The sequence below is a fragment of the Hyla sarda genome, chromosome 6 (genome assembly GCF_029499605.1).
Source record: "Hyla sarda isolate aHylSar1 chromosome 6, aHylSar1.hap1, whole genome shotgun sequence".
Taxonomy (NCBI): Eukaryota; Metazoa; Chordata; class Amphibia; order Anura; family Hylidae; genus Hyla; species Hyla sarda.
The window spans coordinates 260,265,504-260,288,343 of record NC_079194.1 but is presented as its reverse complement, the minus strand read 5'-3'; the positions used below and the strand labels follow the sequence as shown (position 1 = coordinate 260,288,343).

Below are 22,840 nucleotides of genomic sequence, written 5' to 3'. Positions count from 1 at the left end.
CTGCTCCTCTCTGTCAGATATGGAGATGAGCAGAAGGGAATGGAATGGCATGTCCCTGCTGTGCGCTGTGACAGCGCTAGAAGATGACCGAAATTATACATATACACATGGGGTGAATTAAATTAATATACTTAACCACTTAAGGACTCAGGGCTTACGCCCTGAGTCCTCTCCCTTTCTATAATGTGGGGCGGGCCCGGCCTCTAACAACACCCGGGACCCGGAGCTAATAGCACTGATCGCGGTGCCATGTGCTATTAACCCTTTAGACGCAGCGTTCAAAGTTGATTGCGGCGTCAAAAGTGAAAGTAAACTACTCCTCGATAGCTCAGTCGGCTGTTTGGGATGCTGCAATTTCACCGCGGTGGTCCCGAACAGCCGACTGAGCTAGCAAAAAAAAAAGTTAATAAAGATCATTTAACCCCTTCCCTAATATGGCTGAATGGCTCCTCCGTACCTGCCAATTCAGGGCAGGGAAATTAAAAATGAAAGTAAAAATACATCGTAGATCGCAGGGGAGTGGAGCATGCCGCCCGCTATCCTGTTTAATAAATTCTGATCGCATCGGGTCTCAGAGGATGGCATTAACAGCTCTGTTTCTATCTTTGCAGATGACACCAAGCTTTGTAGCACAGTACAGTCTATAGAGGTTACAAGATGACTTGGATAGACTAAGTGTCTGGGCATCCACTTGGCAAATGAGGTTCAATGGGGATAAATGTAAAGTTATGCATCTGGGTACTAATAACCTGCATGCATCGTATGTCTTAGGGGGGATTAAACTGGCAGAGTCACTGGTAGAGAAGGATCTGGGTGTACTTGTAGATCACAGACTACAGAATAGCATGCAATATCAGGCTGCTGCTTCCAAGGCTGGCAGGATATTGTCATGTATAAAAAGAGGCATGGACTCGAGGGACAGGGACATAATACTCCCCCTTTATAAAGCATTGGTACGGCCTCACCTGGAATATGCTGTTCAGTTTTGGGCACCAGTCCATAAAAGAGACACTGTGGAGTTGGAAAGGGTGAAGAGACGCGCGACTAAACTGATATGGGGCATGGAACATCTTAGCTATAAGGAATGATTAAAGGAGTTACAATTGTTTAGTCTTGAGAAGAGACGTTTAAGGGGGGATATGATAAATGTATATAAGTATATTAATGGCCCATACAATAAAAATAGGGAGGAAAACTGTTCCAGGTCAAACCCCCCCAAAGGACGAGGGGGCCCTCCCTCCATCTGGAGAAGAAAAGGTTTAGTCTCAAGGGGCGACACGCCTTCTTTACCATAAGAACTGTGAACTTATGGAACAGTCTACCTCAGGAACTGGTCACAGCAGGAAAAATTAACAGCTTTAAAACAGGGTTATATACATTCCTGGAACAAAATAACATTAATGCTTATGAAGAAATATAAAATCCCATGCCTTCCCCAATATCGTGCCACACCCAAACCCTTCAATTCCCTGGTTGAACTTGATGGACATATGTCTTTTTTCAAACGTACTAACTATGTAACTATGTAAGTGAGACCAGATGCAATCAATCCCTCAGCCCCTGTACTACAACCCCCATCATGGAGCAGAGTCTTTTCCATGATAGGGGTAGTAGTACATACACTAATGTAGCCTCCCCAGCTGCAGACTCCTGCAGCCAGGGAGCTACTACTCCCATCAAGAAAGAAGTAGTAGTAGTCCCGGCTGCATCCCTTTGCACTAAATGGCATTCCTTTGCATCAGTTTGCATCGGTTATTAGAATGGTCCATTTAGGAGGCAATAATGGAGAAAATATGAGCTTTAGCGATCCAAAAAAGTGATGGAGATACATTTTTTAATAATATTACAAAAAATATAAAAAAAAAGGTACAGTAGTGAAGGAAAAAACTGTATTTAGCTAAATGTATCTTTATTATAACAACATTTTTTATAAATCTTTAAACAGGGATCAATTTATGTGGGCAGGCAGGGAACTAAAAATGTAGCCGACAATAATAAAAATTTAGTGTGTGTGTGATTTTCACTTTTTTTTCCAAATTTCTTAGGTAGTACTACTACTCCCAGAATGGAACACACTGTATAATGTATAGATGTGGCAGGCCACTCTTCTATGGTCCCCTGCACTGCCGTATATACACACCTATTAATTCTTCCCGCAGAGAGTTGTGATTGGCCAGATTCCAGCCACTCTGCGGGACAACTCTGCGGGAAATATTAATAATAGGTCTATATACGGCATATACTCATACTACAGTGGGACCAGAGAAGAGCAGCCAGCTGCCCGCATCTATACATTATACAGGAAGATTGCATCGAGTGTCAGAAGTGACACTCGCTGCGATCTGTCTATTAATGCAGGTACTATAGCTTCCAGTATGGAGCAGAGTGTGAAACATGTTGGGAGCAGTAGTACCTGCAGTTGAGGACAGATCACAGCGGATGTCACTCCGGACACTTGCTGCGATCATCCTATCTATTGCAGAGATGTGAGTGCAGAAGAAAGCTGCTCGCATCTATACATTATACAGAATGATCGCAGGGGTGGCGCTAATGAAGACATTTGTTATTTAGAAACAAGTCGAAGTTCAGATTCAGTCCAAATAAAATTTTTCATGAAATACGGAATGAATTCGACTTTGTCAGATTTGATTAGCTCATCTGTGGACTTAAAACTTATTTCCAAGATCATGGCAGATAGACTCTCAACTGTCTCACCTCATCTGATTTACCCCCTGCAGGTGGGTTTTGTCAAGGGAAGGTCAGGGGTAGCAAATATATGCAGGGTAATCACAGTCTCGGATGATATAAAGATAAGACCCACCTCCATAGCACTACTGCAATTTTAGCTATTGATGCTTTAGAAGCGTTCGATAATGTCTCCTGGGACTGGCTGGGGAAGGTCTTGAATCGGATGCGCTTTGCGGGTCCTTTCCTGCAATACTTACATTCATTGTACTCCACTCCCCTTGCCAGGATACATACCCCCGGGTTTTTGTCTGATCCATTTTCTCCGCAAAAGGGGACCCGACTTCTGACCTAACTGAGGTGTTTGATTACTTACAGGATTTTGGGCTAGCTTTTGGTTTTACGGTTAATGCAGATAAAAGGGTATTGTTGGAACTCTCTCCTCCAGAGTGTGCCATATCTGCAGCAGATCTTTTGTTACCTGTGACTGTGACTAGAGTTTCCTTAAAATATTAAGACATATGGATGGGCCGCACCTCCCATTCCTTATACACACTCAATTTTCACCCTTTATTCCAGAAAATCTTTTTGGTTCTGGAGCATTGGATATAACTGCCTTTGCCTTTATTGGCTAGATGTCATGTAATAAAGATGCTCAGTTTCTCTAAATTGTTATACCCATTACAGACAATTCCAATTTTGCTGAAGCACTCAGATGTTGCCAGTCTCACGTCTGCATTCACCAAATTTATATGGGCCAATAAACGTCCATGCATAGCTCTGAAAAAACTGATGTAACCTAAGGAAAAAGGAGGAGTGGGATTTCCTGATATATGCCACTACAATCTGATGTGTTTATATCGCCAGAGTGTGGATTAGCTACGGCGGGGTAATTTCTATTCTAATTATGACTTAGAAGCCAGCTTGGTTCACCCTTGGACCTTGCCTGCTCTCCTTTATACTTCATTTAGCGCTTTTCCACAAGAACTTAAGGGTAGTCTTCTTCTTCGAGACACAGTGGCAGCTTGGAAGGTGTACAGACTGGCAATGCAACTCCCTGTACTTCTCAGCAAACATATGCCTTTATGGTCCCACCCGAGTTTGAACAGGGCCGTGTGAACTTTCTATATGATAGCTGGAGGTGGGCAGGAATACTTACAATAGGCTGTTTATTTCACAATACGGAACCGAGATACCTTACCTTTGGGCAAGTGTGCAATCAGTATTCCTTGGGGCCTGGGCATTTTCTCCACTATCCTCAAGTGATGGGGTTTCTTAAACCACGTCTACGTGATATGACCAGGTAATGCGGCCGGACGTCGTTTGATGCTTTTGTGTCTTCCGATGTTCCTTATCATTCCTTATCTTGTTTGTACTGTCATGTTCAAGGACGAGGAAGTGATTTAGTAGCTTCCTTATTGTTTACATAATGGGAGGGCAAATTGGAGGCTTCTGATTTGACATTACCTATACTGAATGGTTGGGCTAAGGTGATAAAGGCAGTTATCAATGAGACTTGGGGGGAAACACAATTCAAAATTTTCCACCATGTCACATATGGTTTCACATTCCCATTCACATTGATATGTCCAAATACAGAGAGGTTTTGAAGGTAGCATTTGACTATGATTCAAGATAAATTAGGTCTTTCTTTATCTTTAGACTCAAGACTCCTTTTGCTACATATAGAATCGGATGATGTGACTGTTACCCTGTTGCTGCATACTTTCCTTCTAGTAGCTAAACAATGTTTATTGACTCATTGGTTGATTCCCTCGAAGGATCCTTCCTCTAAGAGACTTTTTAAGAAAAAGGAGACCTTTATGGTTTCTTTTCTGAGTGATGAGGAAATAGCTCAGGTGGTAGGTCCATTTCAGGATACCACTTGTCATCTTCTTTGGAGCCTGGTGGGCTCTCTGGGCTTCCTTCAGCTTCTTTAACCCCTTAAGGACGCAGGGTTTTTCAGTTTTAGCATTTTCGTTTTTTCCTCCTTACCTTTTAAATATCATAACCCTTTCAATTTTCCACCTAAAAATCCATATTATGGCTTATTTTTTGCATCACCAATTCTACTTTGCAGTGACATTAGTCATTTTACCCAAAAATCCACGGCGAAACAGAAAAAGAAATCATTGTGCAACAAAATCGAAGAAAAAACGCCAATTTGTAAATTCCGGGGACTTCCGTTTCTACGCAGTGCTAATTTCGGTAAAAAGGACACCTTATCATTAATCTGTTGGTCCATACGGTTAAAATGGTACCACACTTATATAGGTTTAATTTTGTCATACTTCTGGAAAAAATCATAACTACATGAAAATGTATACGTTTAAAAATGTCCTTTTCTGACCCCTATAACTTTTTAATTTTTTAATGTACAGGGCAGTATGAGGGCTCATTTTTTGCGCCGTGATCTGACGTTTGTATCGGTACCATTTGTGTTTGGATCTGAATTTTTGATCACTTTTTATTAATTTTTAATGGTATAAAAAGTGACCAAAAATACGCTTTTTTGGACAAGCTCCAGGCTGTGCCATTCAGCCACTATATGGTCTCTCCTCATGCTTTAGCCACCACCAGGCTGTGCCAGACACTATAATGTCTCCTCATGCTGCCAAAACCTCCAGGCTGTGACATTTAGACACTATATGGTCTCCTCATGCTGCCGCAAACTCAAGGCTATGCCATTCAGCCACTATATGGTCTCATCATGCTTAAGCCACTTTCAGGCTGTGCCATTCAGCCACTATATGGTCTCCTCATGCCGCCACAAACTCCAGGCGGTCATTCAGCCACTATATGGTCTCTTTATACTGATGCCACCTCCAGGCTCTGTCATTGTGCCCCTATGTGACAGATGACTCCTTGTTACATTTGGTCCTTTGTAACTACATGTCGGGGCCCAGGACACTAAAACTTGGGACTGTTAGCTAAAATTTCAATTTAAAAATCTTAAATTTCAATAAAAAAAAAATGGATGTAATCTTTTCAAGACTGAGGCCCTCTTGTCATCAACGTCATATAGTAGCTGTGGAATTACCACAAGAATCCAAGGAAACAGGTTGGAGCAATCACAATGAACCATTACTGATTAAATGAAACAGTTTCACAAAAGAGTAAGACAGTGGAGGGGAGGGGGGCAGGGGTGGTGAGAGCCACGGGCTGGAACAGGTGATAGCTTGCCTCGCTGCGAACAGCCAGCTTGATGCTCACCAGAATGGGTACTCAAAAAATGTAAATACATTCAAATTAAATTAAATTAAAAAAAAAAAAAATCCATTTACTTTCTTCAATTTTTACGCCATATGGTCTCCCTGCGGCCACATTCAGAAGCTCTGCGGCAGTGATTCTAATAGAAATGCCTGTAATCTGCATGTATACTGAATGACAGTATTATTTCACTAACACAGCACACTCCCTATGCATGTTAGAACAAAGCAAACTGTTCTACATCCCTATTGAGGCTCTCTGTAGGCCGGAAATTTTAATACAGATTCTCTGTGAATAATTTCGACCCGAAACAAATTTTTGGGGAAAATTTGGCGAATCGGCCGATTCAAATTTTTCAAAAGTTTGCTCATCTCTAGTTGTCAGTGTAGTCCCCCCTCCCCACATTAGGTTGTCAGCATAGTTCCCCCCACATTAGGTTGTCAGTATAGTTCCCCCACATTAGGCTGGTAGTATAGTCCCCCCCCCCACATTAGGTTGGCAGTATAGTTCCCTCCACATTAGGTTGGCAGCATAGTTCACCCACATTAGGTTGTCAGCACAGTTCCCCCACATTAGGTTGTCAGCATAGTTACCCCCAAATTAGGTTGTCAGCATAGTTCCCCCCACATTAGGTTGTCAGTAGAGATGAGTGAACTTTTGAAAAATTCGATTTGGCCCATTCGTCAGATTTAACAAAAAAACTTGGTTCAATCCCAATTTATTTGTGGCAAATCTATATTAAAAATGGCTATTTCTGGCTGACAGAGAGCCTCAATAGGGGTGTATAACACTTTGCTTTGTTCTAACACACATATGGAGTGTGCTGGGGTTATGAAATATTACTGGTATTCAGTATGATATGCAGATTGCAGGCATCGCTTTTAGAATCACTGCCGCAGAGAGGCACAATGACAGAGCCTGGAGATCGCATCAGTATGAGGAGACCATATAGTGGCTGAATGACACAACCTGGAATTGGCTGAAGCATGATGAGACAATATAGTGGCTGAATGACACAGCATGGAGGTTTTGGCAGCCTGAGGAGACCATATAGTGGTTGAATGACACAGCTTGGATGTGGCTGAAGCATGAGGAGACCATATAGTGGCTGAATGACACAGCGTGGAGGTGTTGGCATCATGAGGAGACCATATAGTGGCTGAATGACACAGCGTGAAGCTGGCAGCAGCATGAGTAGATACTAGGGCTTCACAATCCCTAAGATCAAAAAATGTGGATAAATGTAAAGTTATGCATCTGGGTACTAATAACATGCATGCGTCGTATGTCTTAGGGGGGATTAAACTGGCAGAGTCACTGGTAGAGAAGGATCTGGGTGTACTTGTAGATCACAGACTACAGAATAGCATGCAATGTCAGGCTGCTGCTTCCAAAGCCAGCAGGATATTGTCATGTATCAAAAGAGGCATGGACTCAAGGGACAGGGACATAATACTCCCCCTTTATAAAGCATTGGTACGGCCTCACCTGGAATATGCTGTTCAGTTTTGGTCGCCTGTACATAAAAGGGACACTGTGGAGCTGGAAAGGGTGCAGAGACACGCAACAAAGCTAATATGGGGCATGGAAAATCTTAGCTATGAGGAGCGATTAAAGGAGTTACAATTGTTTAGTCTTGAGAAGAGACGTTTAACCCCTTAAGGACTCAGGGTTTTTCCGTTTTTGCACTTTCGTTTTTTCCTCCTTACCTTTTAAAAATCATAAACCTTTCAATTTTCCACCTAAAAATCCATATTATGGCTTATTTTTTGCGTTGCCAATTCTACTTTGCAGTGACATTAGTCATTTTAGCCAAAAATGCACGGCGAAACGGAAAAAAAAATCATTTTGTAACTTTTGGGGGCTTCCATTTCTACGCAGTACATATTTCGGTAAAAATTACACCTTATCATTATTCTGTAGGTCCATACGGTTAAAATGATACCCTACTTATATAGGTTTGATTTTGTCGCACTTCTGGAAAAAAATCATAACTACATGCAGGAAAATGTATACGTTTAAAAATGTCATCTTCTGACCCCTATAACTTTCTTATTTTTCCATGTACAGGGCGGTATGAGGACTCATTTTTTGCGCCGTGATCTGAAGTTTTTATCGGTATGATTTTTTTTTTTTTTGATTTTGGACTTTGGAATTTTTTTGCGCATACGCCATTGACCGTGCGGTTTAATTAATGATATATTTTTATAGTTCGGACATTTACACACGCGGCGATACCACATATGTTTATTTATTTTTTTTTTTATACTGTTTTATTTTTTTTATGGGAAAAGGGGGGTGATTCAAACTTTTATTAGGGAAGGGGTTAAATGACCTTTATTAACACTTTTTTAAACATTTTTTTTGCAGTGTTATAGGTCCCATAGGGACCTATAACACTGCACACACTGATCTCCTATGCTGATCACTGGCGTGTATTAACACGCCTGTGATCAGCATTATCGGCGCTTGACTGCTCCTGCCTGGATCTCAGGCACGGAGCAGTCATTCGTCGATCGGACACCAAGGAGGCAGATAAGGGCCCTCCCGGTGTCCGATCAGCTGATCAGGATGCCGCGATTTCATCGCGGCGGTCCCGAACAGCCCGACTGAGCAGCCGGGTCACTTTCAGTTTCACTTTAGAAGCGGCGGTCAGCTTTGACCGCCGCTTCTAAAGGGTTAATACCGCACATCGCCGCGATCGGCGATGTGTGGTATTAGCCGCGGGTCCCGGCCGTTGATGAGCGCCGGGACCGCCGCGATATGATGCAGGATCGCTCTCCCGCGCGATCCCGCTTCATATCACGGGAGCCGGCGCAGGACGTAAATATACGTCCTGCGTCGTTAAGGGGTTAAGGGGGGATATGATAAACGCATATAAGTATATTAATGGCCCATACAAAAAATATGGAGAAAAATTGTTCCAGGTTAAACCCCCCCCCGAAGGGCGAGGGGGCACTCCCTCCGTCTGGAGAAGAAAAAGTTTAGTCTCAAGGGGCAACACGCTTTACCATGAGAACTGTGAACTTATGGAACAGTCTACCTCAGGAACTGGTCACAGCAGGAAAAATTTACAGCTTTAAAACAGGATTAGGTACATTCCTGGAACAAAATAACATTAATGCTTATGAAGAAATATAAAATCCCATCCCTTCCCCAATATCGCGCCACACCCCTACCCTTCAATTCCCTGGTTGAAATTGATGGACATATGTCTTTTTTTGACCGTACTATGTAACTATGAATTTTGAAATTTAAATTGTAGATTTATGGTAGCTAGTGCTACCATGAAAATTTTTAGGCCAAGCAGCATCAGTAAACCAGATATTGGCTGAAGGACACAGCCTGGAGGTGGTTGAAGCATGAATTAACCATATAGTGGTTGAAAAAACACAGCCTGGAGTTGGCAGAAGCATGAGGAGACCATTGAAATGTAAGATTTTTAAATAGAAATGTAAGATTTTTAACTTTAAATTGAGGAATTTTACATTGAAATTTTAACTCCCAAGTTTAAGTGTCCCGGGCCCCGGTGTGTGGGTGGCAGCAGCAGCATCAGGAGTCCTGAAAGTGACCCGGTGACAGAGTGGTGTGGTGGGTGGCAATACGAGTACCTGGTGACGAAGGTGGGTGAAAAAAGGTCTGATGCAGAGGAAGCTTTAAAACTGGGGAGCAGCGACTTAAATCTGATTGGCACTATCTATATTTGTGAAGTGTTGGTGTGGCACCATGGTCAATCTACTCTGATGCATCAGACATTGGTGGTTGGAAATCCTGGCTGATCCATGCCTGATTCCTCTTCACAAAGGTCAGTCTCTCCCCATTTTTCGTGGCCAAACGAGTTCTCCTTGGGGTGACTATGGCCACCACCACACTAAACACCCGCTCTGATGGCACACCGCAGGACAGCTTTTCCAGGGCAAACTCTGCTAGTTGCGGCCACAAATTAAGTTTGGCTGCCCAGAAGTCCAGTGGATCTTCAAGGTGTGTTGGCATGGGCATGTCAAGGTATGCCACCACCCAGGTGTACCTGCTGCTGATGAGTTGCTTCACTATGCGGGTGAAGAAAGCTACTCATCAGTGATTGTTGACTCAGGCTGCTGCTGATGGAGCTGGTACTGCTCTTGCCACCCCACCCCTCCCCAGCAGCCAAGGCAGTGAAAGGTGAGTGCAGGGCGCCCCCCAATTCAAACCTGTGAGAGGATAGACGATGTCGCCGATCGACCAACTGAATACATAGGATGCCTCTATAGTAGATCACTTTGTCCTCCCTCTCAGTGGGTGTAAAATAGACCCATATTTTGTGGCGGTAGCGAGGGTCCTATAAGGTGGAGATCCAGAAGTCATCCCGCTGCTGAATGGTGACAATTCGGCTGTCACTATGCGAGCAAGTGAGCATGCATCGTGCCATTTGTACAAGTGGCTCGGAGGCACTCCCTGCCTCCATCTCCACTGCATACTGCCACGATGTGTCTGGGTCCTCTCCTTCCTCATAACCCTCTAGCTCCTCTGGCTGCTCCTGCTCCTCCTCTCCTGTCAGATGACTAGAAAAACCACCTGTTTGGCAAAACCTAAACTGTGCTCCACTGTGCCCGTCCCATTGCTCCTCCCATTCAGCCCCCACAGGGCCCATGTTGCCTTGAGATGTAGGCGCCACTTTTCCAGTGCCCTGACCAGCCATCGTTTCCAACGGGTGTTGTAAGAAATGAAGCAGTGGAATGACGCCGTTCATCCCGTAATCCTGGCGATTTACTAATAATGTGGCTTCCTCAAAGGGCCTGAGCAAATGGCAGGTGTCACGTATGAGCTGCCACTGGTTCACATTGAAGTTACACAGGGGAGTACTCCTATCTGCTTGGATCATCAAGAAATCCGTGATGGCTTTTCTCTGTTCGTATAGTTGGTCCAACATATGGAGCGTGGAATTCCAACGTGTGGCAAGTCACAAATAAGACTATGTTGGGGGATACCGTTCTGACGCTGTAGCTCCAGTAGGGTGTGCTTTGCGGTGTACGAGTGGCTGAAGTGCATGCAAAGTTTCCTTCCCATTGTTAGGATGTCTTACAAATGGAGGGGAACACTTCAGGAACCACTTCACAACCAGATTGAACACGCGTGCCATGCTGGGCGCATGGCTCAGCCTTAGCAGTCGCAGCGCATGAAAGATGTTCTTCCCGTGGTCAGTCACCATGGTTCCCAGTTTTCGTGGAGTAACCCATGCTCCGATTTCTTTATGAATTACTATTAGCAGTTCCTCCCCTGTGTGACTCGCCAAAGCAAACCATGTGAAGAACAGCGTGACACTGCCGTGCCCTGGGCACATGGTATGCTGAAGGGCCACTGATACTTGTCTGGGCAGTGGAGGCTGAGGACACGGTGGAGGATAAGGAGGCGGAGTCGCACACTGTCATAGGACTAACGGCCTGAGAGCATGGAGGAGGAAGCGGTGTGATCTGTCCAAGTTGGTGTTGTGGCTGTGGAGCAACCACATTCACACAGTGAGCCGTAAAGGACATGTATTGTCCCTGACTGTAGTTACAGCTTCAAATGTTGGCACTGTCGTTCACTTTTGTACACACCGACAGGCTCAAGGACTGGCTCACCTTCTCTTCCACAAAATCGTGCAGGGCTGGTACTGCCTTCTTCACAAAGAAATGATGGCTTGGCACTCTCCACCTCGGCTCGGCACCAGCCATCAGTTCTTTGAAAGGAGCAGAGTCCATTACTTGAAAAGGGAGGGACTGCAGCACCAGCAACTTAGACAGGAGAACATTCAGCTTCTGCGCCATTAGATGAGTGAGCGCATACTGTTGTCTCTTGTACATGGCTTCACCGATGGATTGTTGGCGAAATGGCTGACTAAAAGTACAAGGAGCGGGAGCATCTGGAGCGACAGAAGGAGGGTATGACACACTGCTCCCTTCGGCTGAGGTGGTGGAGCCTTGGCTGGCTAAAAGAGGGAGCGGTGTGCCACTGGGTGATGCAGCAGGCTGGACAACTACATCAGAGCCACGGTTCTCCCAGGCCACTTTATGGTAGCGAAGCATATGTTGACGCATGGCCGTGGTGCCAACATTGGGACCCTAGCTATGCTTCACCTTCTGCTTACATATCTTGCATGTGGCTATGTGAAATGCCTCTGGATGCTTGATGAAAAACTGCCACACCGCCGAGTAGCTTATTTTTCCACCAACAGTCCGTACTAATTGATTGCTACTGCCACCATCTCCAGGAACCCCTGTTCCACTACCTCCCGGAATGGTAGGCTGCCGCAAAGAAGGTCGTCTCTCCAGGGCATGTTTGGCTCCAGAATTTCCACTTCTGCCACCATGCTGACTGCTAACCATGCTAATACCCTGCTGGCTCAGCTGCTGCCTCATGGGCAACTTGCAACTCTTTTCTCCTGATAATAATGAAGCCCCTTCTGCACCCGGCTCCCAATTGCGATCGGCTTCATCATCATCAACAAGTGTCTGCACGTCACTGATGTCCTCCTTAGGTTCCTCAACTGTGTCTGCTTCAGGACCCTGAGCCGTGGCAACACCGCCTCCCACGTCACTCTCCTCATCACTACTTGCCCGCCTAGCAGGGGAAGCGGCGCATGTCTCCTCCCCTTCTTGGCTGGGTAGTAGCTGCTGACTGTCCTCTATTAGCTCATCCTCACTGAATAGTGGAGCTGACCCCACAGCATAGGATCCTTCTTTAGGGGAGGGAACAGCATAGGGAGGCAATGGGAGGACAGGGACTGCTCCCGGGCCATGCCAACTGAGGGTTGTGTCTGAGGAACCCACCGACTGTTGACTGGGGGTATCAGATGTCATTTGTGATGAAGTGGATGACCGTGTTAACCAATCCATGGCGGTAGATGGGTTGCTGGTTGAGACACGACCGCTAGCTGATACTGGGAGCTCAGGCCTCTCGCTGCGACTCCTGCTGCCACTTGCCTCTAGTCTGCTGCGACCTCTGCCTGATGAATTTAGGTCTCTGCCACTCCTCTTTGCACGTTCTGGCACTTCTCTGTCTGACATACTTAGTGCGTATATGAGGGTAGTACAACATGCTTCACTACACTTAAAAATGTATTTGTCTAATACAGCAGCAGGTGTGTTATTTTGATTCTCCCTTCACAGTATCTAGGCCCTTGACACATTAACAGGCACAAAATAGTACACTACCTAGATGTAGGTATGTGGTATGCACTTATGAGGGCAGAAAATTGCACTACAGTACACTTAAAAAAGTATCTGGGTACAACACCAGCCGGTGACTACTTTTGCCTGGACTTTCACATTATCTAGGCCCTTGACAGATTAACAGGTACAAAATAGTACACTACTTAGATGTACGTATGTGGTATGCACTTATGAGGGCAGAAAAATGCGCTACTGTACGATTAATAAACGTATTGGAGGAAAACACCAGCCGGTGATTACTTTTGGCTGTCCTTTCACAGTATGTAGGCCCTTGACAGATTAACAGGTACAAAATAGTACGCCACTTAGATGTAGGTATGTGGTATTAACTTATGAGGGCAGAAAAATGCGCTACAGTACGCTAAAAAAAAAAAATAATTACCCATGGCACCAGCAGTACACAACAATGCTGGAGCACACAGTCGCAGTGTACTAAACCCAAAATTGCAAAAAGACTCTCTCTCAAATACTATTAGGAATGGACTGCTGGTACTGATTATACCGTCTACAGACTAGTATAACCAGCAGACCTGTTGTTGTGGAACAAACACACAGATTTGCCCTAAAAAAATTATTTCCCCCTCCTGTGGAAAAGTTTTTGCAGCTGAGGCAACACACAGTTCTCTGCCCCTCTCTGTAATACAAGGCTGTTCACAGTGACTGAGGGGTTAATCGCTGCAGTAAGAATTTATTTCTGTGCAAAAACACTGTGCTCTGTGTCCTACAGAAGGCTGAGGCGACTTAGAGGTGAAAGGCTTCTGCAACAAGCTTTTCTGTGTAACACACACACAGCGATGTCCGTCCTATCTCTCTGCAGTGTAATGAATGAAATGACGAGCCGCAAAATGGCTGCCGAATATATAGGGCTGTGACATCACAGGGGCGACTGGCTGCTGATAGGCTGCATGCTGCATGTGATCCATGTCATCCCGCCTACTTCCCGCCTTGCCTTCCTAGCGTTCCTTGCGCCATGTACTGACATATGGATCCGCCATTTTAGATGCATTGGAGCCTGGCCCGCAGTAAACGGAGTTTAATGAAGCGAGTTTAATGTAACAAATTCGGGTTCGTCAGCTTCGATTCGCTCATCTCTACTTATAGGGGCCAGTCAAGCTGAGCACTCAAAGCCATTGTCACCTGCTATTAGTACATAATACTGTACTGAGCTGTACTACACAGCAATTCTGTACTGCTGCAGTGGGATGTGCAGCAACTCTAAAGCTTATAGGGGCCAGTTAGGCTGGGCACTTAAAGCCATTGTCACCTGCTATTAGTGCCTAATAATACTGTGCTGGGCTCTACTACACAGCGATTCTGTACTGCTACAGTTGGGTGTAAAACAACTCTAAAGCTAAAATGGGCCAGTTAGGCTGAGCATGAAAAGCCATTGTCACTTGCTATTAGTACATTATAATACTGTACTGGGCTCTACTACACAGCGATTCTGTCCTGCTGCAGTTGGGTGTACAACAACTCTAATGCTAACGGGCCAGTTAGGGTGAGTACAAAAAGCCATAGTCACCTGATATCAGTGCCTAATACAGGTTGTGTAGCGGAGCCTATTGTCCTCTCATAAGTATAACCTGTGAGTACATAGGTGGTGTACGGTATTTTTCCCTGTAAAACTAATTTGGGCCTAGTTACTGTGAAAGGCCAGCAAAAGCTACACGCTTGTTTTTGTAGCCTTATACAGTTTGTAGTGGAGCACATAGTCCTCCTCTCATAAGTGTAAACTGTACGTACACCTACGTGCTGTCCTTTATATTTTTCCTGTTAAACTAATTTGGGCCCAGTTATTGTTAAAGGCCAGACAAAGCTACACATTTGTTTTTGTAGTCTAATATAATTTTAAGTGTTGTGAAGCTGTAATATCTGTCTTGGTTTCTGTTCAGACGAGGCTATTGGATCTTGGTTGTGTCTGAACAGTTTGATGTTTCCTGGCAAGCAAATAGTTAAAGCTTTTATCTTTTCACCCAATAGCATTGTGGGTGTGTCTAGAAATCTCCAGCTCAGTTTAGCTTCTGGGCTGGTGATTGACATGCTGCTATGTTGCTGTTGGTGAAACACATATATTACACACTTATAATCTGTTTGAACCTCTACCATTGAAAAAGGGGATGTGGTTCCCCGAAACACGTTTGGTTACAAGACAATCTTGCACAGTACCTGGGACAACAGCCACCGTATAGCGGGTCCACATCTGCCCTCTCACTTTCTCCCTGTGCCGTCGGGTAGAGAGGCTACTTCCAGCATTGCCACACGCTGCTACTCCAACCAGGTCTCTCAGCGCTGCCACATGCTGCCATTCGGTAATCACCTCCGTCCTTCAGTGCCGAACCCCATCATCTCCCTCACATCACTCCCGTGCTGCCAGGACCGAGTGACGCAAACTTGGACTGCAAGAGCTGCCAAACATACCTGACCACTTACATCGGAGCCGGTAAGAGGCACAAAGTGCCCGAATTTTACAGTGATTCTCCTCTTGCTTCTACTCCCCGTGCCGTCGGGGTAGAGAGGACATCGCCCGCATCTTTTGCGCATAAAAGCGATTACAATGGGCCCCAATCCGGGAGGCTCCAGCGTTCCCTAAAGTTGCCATATTGAATTATTAACTTGTCATTAACTTTTCCATCCTGCATGGGCACCTGGATTATTCCCAGCCCAATTGTATGACTTTTCGGCACTGCCCCATTGCCCCTTTTTTGTCCCATAATTGAAGTGCAATATTAAGATTTCCATTTTATATTATTATATTTTATATATTCTCCTTTTATAAATTGTTAAACATTTTTTAAGTGACCAGTATGTGACAAGGGCCCTGCCACAGACCTCACAGCATTGTCTAAATAAATGTCAATATTATATGCTATTTCAGACACCTTTTTTTCTTCTTGTGTATCTATATTCTATTTCTATGTAGCATGCTCATTTTTATCTGTGTTTTATTAGTCGGTTTTTAAGATAGTATGCCCTCTATGCTAAGTAGCTGTTCACACTGTGTTTTCTTGTATCCATTTCCTGAGTTTTGTAACAAGACATCCCTGTTACCTTTTCATGGGGACTCCAGGGAATTGAGAATTAGGACAAGAGATCTCCGTGCTCCATGGCGGACTCTGGGATATTGCGTTCTGGTATCAAGACATTCCCATGTCTACTGGAGGTTATCTGGGATATTGAGTTTTATTCTTGTTTGTTCCTGGAGTCTATGCAGACTCATCCGTTTCCCAGTCTTGTGTTCTGACCTAATCGGTTTGTTGGTTATCTGTGTCCAGTGTGAACAGTGTCCTATATTTATATCTTGTTTGGTTGATCTGATCTTTAGAGTTTGTTAGTACATGCACTGATCATAGAGTTCATGATCACTGAATTAGTGTTTCCTCTGTGCTTTGCCATTGGTCTGTAGTGTTCCTCTGAGCTAACTCTCTGATCTGTGTCCTCTGAACTTTATCTATTTTTCTTAGTTATCGGAGTCCTGTATTTATAGTGTTTTTATGTTTCCTGTAATGTTTCTGGCTCGTAATGTGTTATTATGTGTTTTTACGCCACTGCACTTTAACGACCTTGTCGATCCATCGGTTAGGATGGATGGGCAAGTGGGCAGGGAGAGTGGTTTTAGGGTCAGCTTATGGCTCACTCTCCCTGTCTTCCCCCGGTCGGTCCTGACAGGAGCGCATAGTCCTCTTCTCATAAGTGTAAACTCTACATACACCTACCTGGTGTCCTTTATATATTTTCCTGTTAAACTAATTTGGGCCTAGTTACTGTGAAAGGCCAGTAAAGACTACACACTTGTTTTTGTAGCCTCATACAGTTTGTAGTGGAGCATATTGTCCACCTCTCATAAGTGTAAACTGTACGTACACCTACGTGGTGTACGTTTTTTTTCCTGTAAATCCAGTTTGGGCCTAGTTACTGTGAAAGGAAAGACAAAGCTACACCCTTGTTTCTGTAGTCTAATACAGTTTTAAGCGTAGTGGAGCGCATTGTCCTACTCTCATAAGTGTAACATATATGCACTCAGCTGGTGTATAAGTATGTAAGGCAGAGAAGTGCCAGGACGTGCACAGAGGTCGCAGCAGAGTGGGGGCGTGTGGCAGCAGGAGTAGCAGCGAGAAGTCTGAGCTCCTGGTGTCAGCTAGCAGTCGTGTCTCGACCAGCAACCCAGCAGAAGTGATTGATTGGTTCACTCGGTCATCCACTTGGAGGTTCCTGTGTGGGGCCACCCTTCTTAGGGCGAGTAACACTTCCCAATAAGGGAATTAATAGTGTGAGAGTAGGGCCTTACAGGGGAAGTTTTTACCCCCACCTGTTACAATGGACCATATGTTGTTCCCTTCCACCTTTTAGAGGTCTTTCCATTACATCCATACATGGTGTTTTTTGCACACCTTTCCTTTTGTTAGATTTAAAAAAAAATTGGGGTCCATATATTTTATCCTAAGAATAATATTTAAAGTTAAGTTTTACGTAATGCATATCCTCAATACTCACTTGTGCATACCAACACTTTTACAAAAGAGACCATTTTCTTCTGCCTGCCTGCCTCAGCTACTATTCTGATCCTGCCACCTATACCACACATCTGATGCCAAGTTCTTTCTCTCACCTTCGTCACCTGGTACTGGTATTAACACTCACCACGCCACTCTACCAAACTGTACCAAAGTGCATGGCAGCGCCGACGTGTGGAGCTGTAACTACGGTCAGGGACAATACATGTCCTGTACGGCCCACTGGGTGAATGTGGTCCCTGCCACAACAGCAACTTGCAGAGGTATAGGAGAAAAAAGCTGCAATGGCACTCCCAAGGAAATAACCTGAAGTCGTGGGTATTGGTGAAAAAAATAAATGAATAATTCATTCTTACAGCATAAGAAATCATATAAAATAATAAATATAAAGCAAGACGCGTTTCGGGAGTCACAGCTCCCTTATTCAATTGCAGGTGGTTGCTGTATATCAACATATACAGCAACCACCTGCAATTGAAAAAGGGAGTGAGTGGTTACCCACCAGTGTGCCTACAGCTGTTGTAAAACTACAACTCCAAGCATGTACGGTCTGTCAGTGAATTCTGGGAGTTGTAGTTTTGTAACAGCTGAAGTTTTGGGGCCCCACAGGTGTCTGACAGATTTTTCAAACAGTCGTCCGTAAAAATGAAAAATTAAATTTTTCATTTGCACAGCCCACTGTTCCAAAGATCTGTCAAATGCCAGTGGGGTATAAATGCTCACTGCACCCTTTATTAAGTTCTGTGAGGGGTGTAGTTTCCTAAATAGTATGCCATGTGGGTATTTTGTGCTGTTCTGGCACCATAGGGTCTTCCTAAATGCCACATGCTCTTTATCAGGGTGATTTTTACACTAGAAAAAAAGTAAACTATGGCTCTGCCTCCTAGTGGCCGGCTGCAGCAGGCCATGACGGCACGTCTGAGTTTTGACCGATTGCGGACGGCCAATTGGTCCAAATTCATTTACACTGCACTCGCTCCCTGCCTGTCAATCAGACAGGCGGGTGCAAGCGCATTGTCTCCCCGGCCACTGGCTGGAAGGCCACTCCTCCCACACGTCCAGTGCATTAGCTCCACGGCCACTGCCTGGTAGGCCACTACTCGCACATGTTGTCGCCGCCCCTGCACATGCACGGCCGCTGCGGGACTCTGCAGTATAAGTATTAGAGCGTGGTTCAGGGTTTCATAAGGGGAGGGGGGGTTGTTTGTGAGTGAGGGAAGGGGGTAGCGACGCATGGCACTAACTTATAGTTTATCTACACAGGGTGCCTACAGCTGTTTCACTACTAAAAAAGTTTCAAAGCAGGGAGGGGGTTAGGGATAGATGCACAATAGGCAGGGACTAAAACAAAAAAATATAGGATGGTTGGAGCTACCCTTTAATAGTGCGCTACACCGTAATTGCTGGAGCGCACTATTAGCCTCTGGTTTCTGCTTCAGCTACAAGCTAGGACTGAACAAAATATTAAACGGTGTCAACGCATGACCAAGAGTTATATTGCGGGAGTTGGGCTCTGATATTAATAAATTTTCGTATTGTTTAAAGGGTCAACCGTCCTTTTAAAAAAAAAAAAATTCATTAAAAAAAAATATAAAATAGATTTGGGGATAAGTTGTCTGATCACGCGTGGTCCCGCCACTGGTGACCCCTGTGATCATGCACGCAGCCCCCCGGTCTCCTCAGTCCCCGGAGCGAACATCTGCTCCAGGTCTGATGAGGGGGCCAGTGATTGTGACGTCACAGCACCACCCCCGTGTGACGTCACGCTACACCCCCTAAGTGCAAGTCTATGGCAGGGCCGTGACACCTGTCTCGCCCCCTGCTATAGACTTACATTAATGGGGCAGAGCATGACGTCACATGGGGCGGAGCGTGGGCGTCACAATACTACGGCCCCGTGATCGGCAGTCATCATACCAGGATGAAACATTGCTCCGGGCCCTGATGAAAGCGGGGTGCTGCGTGCCAGATTGGGATGGTCCACCGCGGCGGGACCCCGCGCAATCTGGCAACTTATCCTCTAGCATTTAGATAGGGGATAAGTTGTCAGCACGGTAGTATCCCTTTAATCATCTTTATTTAAAAAAAACTTTTAAAAAAATATGAAAAAAGTTTAACAATATAGATATAAAATTCTTATAAAAGAAGAAAAGCAAAACAAATTTCAAATAAACAAATAATATTTTTCCTTTTTCTCTGAACAGATTCACAAACAGCAGACATTCCATTGAACCAACTATCCGGGTGTCTGACAAATAATAACAAAAGAAGCCAACAAAATATTGAGAAAACAAGACACAAGGAAAAACAATTGCGCACACAAAGAGGTAACTTAATTTCAAATAATAATAATTTGATTTGATTTAATTGCAGATACTTAAAAAAAAAAAAAATTAACAAGAGAAAAAAGGATCAACACCGACTTCAATACAGAAAGCTTCACGTTATGTGCTATAGAGCATTGATCTGTGGTGTTGTCCCGAGCAACATTCCAGAAAGATGAAGCAATCAACAAGTCACTTCCACAAAACTTTAAAAATATTATTTGCTGCACCCAGGTTATAAGGAAATGATGGGAAAAATACACACGAAATGATATTGTTACGTCAAGGGATGCATCTTGGATGCATCAAATGACGTTTAACCTGCACTTGTTGAATTTCCTTCCCTTTATTCACATTTAACCAGTGTTCATCCCAAATACATTTTTAAGTGTAGTGGAAGTAACAAGTGGGGTGTTGCGGAATCAATCTGGCTTCAAATGTAGTATATATATATTTTTTTCCCAAAAAATTTATTAAGTTAAAAAAAAAAAAGGATATTGCATTTCCAAAAACATTGGTTTATCAACTGCTGGCAAGAAAAAAAAAAATTTAAATTAGAATTAGTTCTAATTTGATTTTCTTTACTATATGGATTTTCTCAATAAAAAAAACATAGAAAAAATGGAAATGTTCTAAATTTAAATTTTCAGATGGTTCACCAATTGCCACAGCATCCAAGAGAATGCGACCAGAGCAATCTTCCTTTGAAATGGCAAAAAGAGAAACAGATATCAATGTTTTTTAAATTAAAAGAAAGCTCCCTTACACCAAAAAGCCTGGTTGAAAGTAAGTTTGAACTTTTGATTTTGTTTGATTATTCATTTATCTATGTATTTCAACGTGCAAATAAGCAAAGTACGGTAATTGTTTCAATTTTAATTTAAAAATGGGAAAAATATAAGATGTGGACTTGATAGTAGGGGAACGGATCTAACAAACAGAGTGATCTTTTGAAAAACAAGGTCATTTCGTGATCCGTACACGGACGTTAACATACGTACGTGGTGGTTAAGGGATCAACAGCTCCTTCTTTTCTAAATGTTAATTTTGTATATTTTAGGTTTAAAAAATTTGTTTTAAATTTACAAGAAATTTTTTTTTTAGTAGGGATGTCGTTTAATGTCCTTGATACCATGCCTGATACCTTCTGCCGCTCTGCTGGCCCATTCTCCCCTCCTTCCGTCCGCATCATAGTGTTCCATGGAGGAGCATGTGACACACGTCACTCCGCCTCCTCCCCTGTGCCCAGCGTAATGCTACGCAGGAAGCAGAGTGACGTGTATGTCACATGCTCTTCCATAGGACGACACGATGCAGACCAGAGGACGGCAGAATGGGGCAGCAGAGCGGCAGCACCAGCACCTGACACAGGAGGTGAGCTGCCTGCAAGGAGGGGGCTGCTACTAATGTCTAAGCAGGGGGGCCCTGCTGCTGTCTAAACGGGGGGCCCTGCTGATGTCTAAAGGGGGGGCTGCTGCTAATGTCTGCAAGCGGATACTACCTACTATTAAAGGCAATCTTACAGCAGAGTCACCTGCATTAACTTGAATTTATATGTAGATAGTGCAGGTGACCCGGTTTCTACCACTGCTCACCATGTGGTCATCAGTCTCACCGCTAATGCAAATTCCCTGTTCTGTCCAATGGAGAAGAGAGAAATCTTGGCTCATACTACAGCAGCCGCCTCCATTGTACACAAGGAGCCACATATCATACGGTAAGCAGCGCCAGAAACAGAGTCACCCTGGTGTCAGATTCCCTTTAAAATAAAAGTACTCGTACTTGGTATCGGCGAGTACTAGAATTAAAGTATCGGTACTTGTACTCGGTCTTAAAAAAATGGTATCGGGACATCCCTAATATTTAGTAATCAGTTTTTAATGATCATTTTAAAGTGCAAAATTTATATAATTTTAATTTAAAAAGTGAAATGCACGACATTTTTGTTGCCAGAAGCTTCAACAATTGCCACAACATCCAAAAGAATGCGACCAGAGCAATCTTCCTTTGAAATGGCAAAGAGAGAAACGGATACCAATGTTTTAAAATTTAAAGTAAGGTCCCTCTCACCCAAAAACAAGGTTGAAAGTAAGTTGTAACTTTTATTTTTTGATTCTTAAAAATGTATCTATCGTATATACTTAATTATAAGACAAGTTTTTCATCATAATTTTTCGTGCTAAAAACGCCAACCTCATCTTATACTCGAGTGAACTCTCCGCCTGTCAATCCTTTCTCAGTGTTCTTCAACCTGCGGACCTCCTGATGTTGCAAAACTACAACTCCCGGCATGCCAGGACAGGCATTGGCTGTCTGAGCATGCTGGGAGTTGTAGTTCTGCAACATCTGGAGGATCACAGTTTGGCGACTACTACACAGTGGTCTCCAAACAGTGGTCCTCCAGATGTTGCTAGACTACAACTCCCAGCATGCCCAGACAGCCAATGCAACATCTGGAGCATCACTTACCGGCCAGTCAGATCCCGCCGCAGCCTGCAGGATCCACCACCGGGTAAGAAGGACTTATTCCCTCTGTGCCCTGCTCTCCCCGGACTAACACATGTGGGTGGAGGTCTGGCAGCGGCGATGGCGGGTGCGTGGCGATGGCGGGGGCACTTACCCCCGCCATCGCCGCTGCCAGACCTCTGGATCGCCGCTGCCGGACACCCGGATCGCCGCGCATCAAACGCCCACCCCCGCCGCCGCCCCTACACACCCGATCACTGATCGGGTTAATCAAATGGGGTCCCGGGGTGTCGATCGGGAGTGGTCTCCTGCTGGACACCCCGGGACTTTAGCTAATTAACCCTATCAGCGCCGTGGGAGCACGCACAATGAACGCCGCCTTTATACAGCGGAGTGCGCGAAGGTATTGCGTTATCCGCCGTATAAATGCGGCGTCCAGCGCGACGGGGGTTAA

General features: G+C 44.5%; 1 protein-coding gene across 1 annotated transcript in view; it reads left to right on the top strand.

Moving 5' to 3' along the window:
- Positions 1 to 22,840, top strand: part of LOC130276986 (uncharacterized) — a 92,873-nt gene that overhangs the window by 58,990 nt on the left and 11,043 nt on the right. Inside the window, exons 3-4 of the mRNA XM_056527092.1 lie at positions 19,801 to 19,923; positions 21,874 to 22,008. Of these exons, the coding sequence (XP_056383067.1) occupies positions 19,801 to 19,923; positions 21,874 to 22,008 (258 nt within the window). The remainder of the gene's footprint in view (positions 1 to 19,800; positions 19,924 to 21,873; positions 22,009 to 22,840) is intronic.